The sequence below is a fragment of the Phaseolus vulgaris genome, chromosome 5 (genome assembly GCF_051622355.1).
Source record: "Phaseolus vulgaris cultivar YP4 chromosome 5, ASM5162235v1, whole genome shotgun sequence".
Taxonomy (NCBI): Eukaryota; Viridiplantae; Streptophyta; class Magnoliopsida; order Fabales; family Fabaceae; genus Phaseolus; species Phaseolus vulgaris.
Genome location: NC_143502.1, coordinates 16639097 through 16646019, shown reverse-complemented (window position 1 = coordinate 16646019; position 6923 = coordinate 16639097). Strand labels below are relative to the sequence as shown.

Genomic DNA, 6923 nt, shown 5'->3' with positions numbered 1-6923 from the left:
GGAGGAGATAGGGGGCATCCTTATTTCCAGTGCTTGAAGAGGAACAACAAATTCGTATGGACAGAGGAGTGCGAAGAATTGTTTCTCAAGTTGAAGGAATACCTAGCCAGTCCCGCAGTACTATGCAAATTGCTGCTAGGTGGTTCGCTCCACCTGTACTTTGCCACCACAGAGTGGGTCATCAGCTTGGTCCTCGTCCAGGAGCAGGACCATGTGCAAAAGCCCATATACTTTGTCAACAAAGTCTTGCAAGGGCCCGAGGTGAGATACCAGGCCATAGAAAGGGCAGGTCTAGCTGTGGTGTTTGTGGCACGAAGGCTTCGCCACTACTTTCAGAGTTTCACTGTGATTGTGATGACGGACCTCCCTATTCGCAATGTCTTACAGAAGCCCGATTTGGCAGGACGAATGGTGCGTTGGGCGGTTGAGCTGTCAGAATTCGATATACAATATGAACCAAGAGGACCTATCAAGGTCAAGGTTTATGCAAAATTCGTAGTAGAACTCTCATCAGCATCAGCACATTAAGAAGAAGCATACTTCAGATGGGTCTTCTCCGTGGACGGGTCCTCCAACCAGTAGGGTAGTGGAGCTGACATCATTTTGGAAGGACCAAAGGGTTGTTGATTGAGTTGACCCTACGATTTGCCTTCAAAGCTAGTAACAACCAAGCTGAATATGAGGCCTTGGTCGCAGGAATGTTGCTGGCCAAGAAGATGGGCGCTAAGAGTCTGCTGCGCGAAGAATGATTCCCTATTAGTGACGGGGCAGGTTATGGGAGAATATCATATCAAGGACCCTCAGATGGCCGCATTCCTAGAGTATGTCAGAATCTTGAAAGAGACTTTTGCGGTGTTCAAACTAGTACACATCCCCAGAGAGCATAATGCCCAAGCTGACTTGCTAGCAAAGCTCACCAGTTCAGGTAAGGGGGCAGACAAAGGACAGTCATACAGGAGACCTTGAGGACACCTCGAACCACCACAAATTGCACAACAGAAGTCTAGCAAGTAAGCACCTCAGAGGACGATAGGAGGGGTCACAGGTTGCTGACCCAAGAAACGTTGAAGACACCCAGAATAAGCACATACAATTCAATAAGTGGAGAATCACTACACGTCTGCTCAGTCGAGGAGGGTGAAACCAGAATGACACCCTTTAGACGTTACCTGGCTGACGATTTGCTCTCGCTAGATCCAGTAGAAGCCAGGATCGTCAAGAAAAATGGAAATAGGTACACCCTGGTTGATGGAAAGTTGTTCAGACATGGCTACGCTCACCCTATCCTATATTGTGTGAGTGGTGAGCAGTGCACACAGATCATGACAGAGCTCCATGAAGGGTTATGTGGGAGTCATATCGGCGATCGAGCTCTCTCATCAAAGGCCATTCGTGCAGGGTATTACTGGCCAACCATGAGGGAAGACTGCACGAGGTACGTGCAGCGATGCAAGCAGTGCCAACAGCACACTGACTGGCATAATGCACCCCCAGAGGAGTTATGATCGATCCACAGCCCATGGTCGTTTCACACCTGGGGATCAACATCCTGGGACCGTTCCCTCTAGCAGTTTGACAGATGAAGTACCTCGTGGTCGCCATCGAGTACTTTACAAAGTGGATAGAGGTTGAACTCGTTGCACAAATCACAACTCACAAGATCCAACACTTCGTGTGGAAGAACATAGTTTTCCGCTTTGGAATCCCAAAGTGCTTGGTGTTTGACAACGACACCCAGTTTGCAAGCCAACAGTTAGGCAAACTATGCACAGAGCTTGGTATCAAGCAGGTGTTCGCATAAGTTGAGCACCCTCAGACGAATGGACAGGTCAAGTCTGCCAACCGAGTCTTGCTCAGGAGCCTAAAAAGAAGGCTGGAAAAAGCAAAGGGAACTAGGGCGGACGAGGTCCCTAGATTTTTGTGGGCCTACCACACCACTCCCCAGTCCACCATCAAGGAAACGCCTTTTAGCTTGGTATATGGTTCAGACACCATGATTCTTGTCGAAATCCAGGAAAGTTCATCGCGTTTCCAGAACTTCGTGACCGAGGAGTCTAACGAGGAAAGAAGGGTGAACTTAGACCTGCTGGATGAGGTCAGGGAAGAGGCACGCATCAAGGTTGAAGCCTTGAAGAGAAGAGTGGAGTATAAGCATAAGTCCAAGATGAAACCTCGACAGTTCCAGGTCGCCGACTTGGTAATGTGAAAGGCCCACCCCTACCAACTAGAGAACAAGTTATCTCCCAAGTGGACTGGTCCATTCCATGTGACAGAGGCACTTGGGAACAGGGCGTACAAGCTCCAGACCTTAGAAGGTGGGACAATTCCTCAAACTTGGAATGGAGCCAACCTAAATTTTATTTCAGTGAATTATGTCATTGTACACAGCTGAGGGGACACTCTTTTTCCCTTATCAGGGTTTTTTAATGAGGTCACCCAATAAAAAATAGTTGAAAAGATATATTTGCAAGTGTGTTGTACAGTGCAGCTAGTGAACCTCTCCCTTGCCTTTATAAGCCAAGGTCGAGAATAGTATGGTTCCAAGTAAGAAGTCTCCCTTGCCTTTATACGCCAAGACCGAGACCAGTAAAGCGAACCTGATGGCAAAATTCATGAAGTTCTTCTTGAATCATGTAAGAGATGGTGCGAAAGCCATGGATGTGTGTGTGCAAGATCCTCCTAAGAGTGATGTTGATCTTGAAGGTGCATGATGTGTATGAATATTGGGAGGTTCGGCCAGCCCAAGGAAAGGTGAAGGATGTGAAGTTTAGAGCCTAGAATTCTAGGGAGAAGCAAAGCTTGGCACAAAATGGCAGCATAACTTTACTCACAATAAACTTGGAAAATACAATAGATGGTCTCCCTATTTATAGGCTATAGGGCCGTAAATACTAAGCTAAGTGTAAATGAAATGAGAGCCAAATGAAATGCAAGAATGACAAGGCACATGGCACATGCTCATGACCGGCCAAGTAAGGAGAGCTTCTAGAATGTTCACTCTTTTATGCTTTCTAGCACTACTCTAATTACTAAGCACCCCTAATGGGCCTCCATGTAACATGTACAAGGCTTTCTCTCTTCCATCCGTGGCTTCATCCAATTGGGCGTGAATGTGCTTAGCCATTGACCTTGTAATGGGTCCTAGACGGTCTAGGTCTCCTCCTAGACGCTCCATGTGTAGCCTTCCCTCATTACGTCCTAGACGCTCCTTCCTTGAGGCTAGACGCTCATCACGGTCTAGCCTTGGGTATTGGCTTCCATGGTGAGATGTGCTTGGCCCTCCTCCATCATCCCCTCCCCCTTGGAAAGGATTTGTCCTCAAATCCAGCTCGTCATCGTCATTGGTACCTACAAATGGAGAAAGATCAATTACATTAAAAGTGTCATGAACTCCATATTCAAGAGGTAGGTCCAATTTATATGCATTGTTATTGACTCGCTTGAGGACTTGAAAGGGTCCATCACCTCGGGGACTTAGTTTGCACTTCCTTTGAGTTGGAAATCTATCTTTGCGAAGGTGAAGCCAAACTAAGTCTCCTTCCTCAAAAATTATTTCTTTCTTCCCTTTATTGTTGTATTTTGTGTACTTCTCATTTTGTTGTTGTATTTGGAGTTTAATCTTCTCATGCATTTTCTTTACAAAGTCGGCTTTGATTACTCCTTCCTTATGCACAAAATCTTGTGGATTAGGAAGAGGTATCAAATCCATGGGTGTGAGAGGATTAAAACCATATATTACTTCAAAAGGAGAAGCATTAGTAGTTTTGTGAACTACTCGATTGTAAGCAAATTCAATGTGGGGAAGATACTTGATAAGTGTCTAATTTCAGTAATATTTCATATTAAAATATAGACACTTATGAGGATTTATTGCTAATTTACATAAAAAATAATCCCTAATTTATGAATTTATACCTTTTTACATTTTTTATGATCTTTATTTGAGTAAGAGTATTTTATTCCCAAATTTGGTGTTAATTGCAGATTTCTAAGGAAGATTGGAGATTTGGATTAAAGATGAATGATTTGAGCTAAAAAGATAAAGATAGAAGGTCCCAGAATGGAAAAAGATACAAATGAAGATTGGGCCTTTTTTATGTTTTATCATTTAGCCCGTTAGTCTAACCCTAGAAAACTAGGATAAATAGAGGGCTAGAGGCTCAACCTTAGGGTGCCAGATTGAGAGGAAAACACCATAGAGTGAATTGTAACCCAATTGGGAGAATGGAAGGTGATAGAAGTATGCGTGGCTAATTCTACCATTTGGGATTGAGAGTAATCTACTCAAACTCTTATGTATTGAGGTGATATCTTATATATTAATATTCAGTTTTTGATTGATTATTGGTATTGTTGTTTTACTTTTAATTTTCCGTGACAAATTGAGAATCTTAAATATGACCGGGAGGTATTTTTAGGGTTCGGACCTAAACCACAATACTTAACATATTTGAGTGCTAGGAATAGACTTGAAATGTTAATTGCTATTAACGTCTGAGCTTCGTTCTAAGTTGTTCTTATAATTATGCGAGGGATCGATAGTTAGGGAACATTCTTAAGGATTTTATATGCGAGGAATCGATATAAATGATTTTTATACGGGCATCAATTTCAGTTAAAGAACTTAATATTGACATGCTAATCAAAATACATGAGAGGGAGAGAGACGGAACCTAATCCCTATTTTTCCAATTGAAACAATTAATTCTTTGTCTGTTTTCTTATTGATCATCGTCAACACAACCACTTTCAATATACTTTTTATTGTTCTGTTGTTATATTTAGCGAATATTGTACTCGATAATTCACTGTTCTTTGTGGGATCGATATCCGTCCTTAGGGACAATTATTACTTCTGACAAACACGGTGCACTTGCCGTAAAAAGTCATAAAGTTTTTGGCGCCGTTGCCGGGGAACAGGTTTGATTTGTTGAGTATAATTTCCTAAATATTGTGAATATTTTAATTGTTTTGATTTGTTTTATTTTTTATTTTTTTTTACAGATTTTTTTTTTTTGCTAATTTGCTGTTATTATTTTAATTCTTATTTTGATTTTACTTATTTCTATTTATTTTCAGATTTAGTTTGATTTTTGTTTTGATTTTATTTTATTTTAGTTCTTTTTAGGTTTAGTTACGTAGTTTTATTTAGGTTTAGGTAGTTTTTATTTATTTGTTTTAATTATTTATCTATTACTAGTTTTAGCTTTTATTTTTTTATTTTTACGTTAGTTTACGTAGTATCTTTAAAATAAGTTAGTTAGTTGTTTACGTTTTATTTTATTTGTTTTATTCTATTTTGTTTTTATTTCTAGTATTTATTTTATTCTGTTTTTATTTCTTGATTTTAGTTATTTCTAGTCTTCATTGTTTTCTTCTATTCTGTTTTAGTTTTTATTTTATTTATATTTATATTTTTTTTATATTTTTTATTTTTGTTATATTTTTTTATTTTTATTTCTGAATATCTTTGTTTTATTTATTTATTTATTTTTTGTCATTTTAGTGTTTTGTTTTTGTTTTATTTTATCTTTAAGTTTTAATTTGTAGTTTATTGAGTTTATTTTAGTTAGCTATTTAAATTCTTGTTTATTTTTGAATTTTCGAAAAAATAAAATAAAAAATAAATAAATAATAATATAAAATATAAATTTGCGGTTACTACTGGTGAATTTTTCCTTCTAACCCTTGCATTAGTTGTTTTTATATGATATTGAGAGGTCAAGTTCCAGAAGACCACTTGCTATTTGAAGCAGAATTTGAGAAGGTGGCCACAAAAAATCGAAAATCAAAGACAAAAGAGAATCAAGAAGATAATAGAGAGTATTCTTCAACATCTTCTTCTTTTTCCATTGATATTTTTCAGGAGAATAACAACATGGCGGGGGAGGAAACACCACCTCCTAGGAGAACTCTTGGAGATTACGCCATACATCAAGGGCCTAGACACTTTTCTAGCATTGCAGTGCCTGCAACTAACAGGGCCTTGGAGATGAAGCCTGCGTTCCTTACCCTCATTAGTACCAATCAATTCACGGCGATGGATCATGAGGATCCTCATACACACTTGGCTACTTTTTATGAATTGGTGGGAACTATGGGTTTTCAATCAGGTGATCTTGAGAGTGTATACATGCGTTTATTTCCTTTTTCTTTGGCAGGGAAAGCAAAGGAGTGGCTTATATCTCATCCTAATCAGAGTTTAACCAAATGGAAGGATGTGGAGGAAAAAATTTTGCAAAGATTTTTCCCAATCTCTCGCTACATCAATGCTAAGTCTGAAATATCTATGTTCAGACAAGGAGTAGAAGAGCCTTTCTGTGAGACATGGGAGAGATTCAAGAGGATGCTGAGAAAATGCCCAAACCATGGGTTTGAAGATATTGCTCAACTGAGCATATTTATTAATGGTCTCAGATCAAATACAAAGATGCTCCTAGATGCCGCGGCTGGTGGCACAATGATGGCTGTTGATGCAGATCAAGCAACAAGGATTATAGAAGCTTTGGCCACAACTGACTATCAAGCTCAACATGATAGACAAAATCATCAAAAAAGAGGAGTATTGGAGTTAAACACTGCAGATGCATTGCTAGCTCAAAACAAAATTCTGACACAGCAACTTGAGCAACTGACCGCACATATGACCCAATTACCCCAAAAGTTGCATGCTGTTCAATCACTCAAAAGTCAGAATGTACCGCTCAGGTGTGATTTTTGTGGAGGTGATCATCCTAATGGTCACTGTTCTTATCAGAACAACGCATCCGAAGTTGAGGTGAATTATATGGGCAATCAAGGAAGGCAAGGCGGTTTTTCCAACAATTATCCTCAAGGTTGGAAAAATAATCAAAATCAGAATTTTGGATGGAAGCAAGACTATAATTCATCCAACAAGCAAGGGCCTTTCCAACAGCAGCATC

General features: G+C 39.6%; 1 protein-coding gene and 1 pseudogene across 1 annotated transcript; one reads left to right on the top strand and one right to left on the bottom strand.

The window, feature by feature from the left end:
• The first annotated feature begins 1148 nt into the window (after positions 1-1148).
• On the top strand, positions 1149-1505 carry LOC137834078 (uncharacterized). Its single transcript, XM_068642143.2, has one exon. It carries the CDS (start codon positions 1149-1151, stop codon positions 1503-1505), a length of 357 nt encoding a protein of 118 aa, XP_068498244.2.
• Positions 1506-6269: 4764 nt separating this feature from the next.
• On the bottom strand, positions 6270-6375 carry LOC137836264 (small nucleolar RNA R71; annotated as a pseudogene).
• Positions 6376-6923: the final 548 nt, after the last annotated feature.

Excerpts from the sequence above, each read along its gene's own strand:
- LOC137834078 (XM_068642143.2), top strand. The coding sequence starts at position 1,149 with ATGACACCCTTTAGACGTTACCTGGCTGACGATTTGCTCTCGCTAGAT.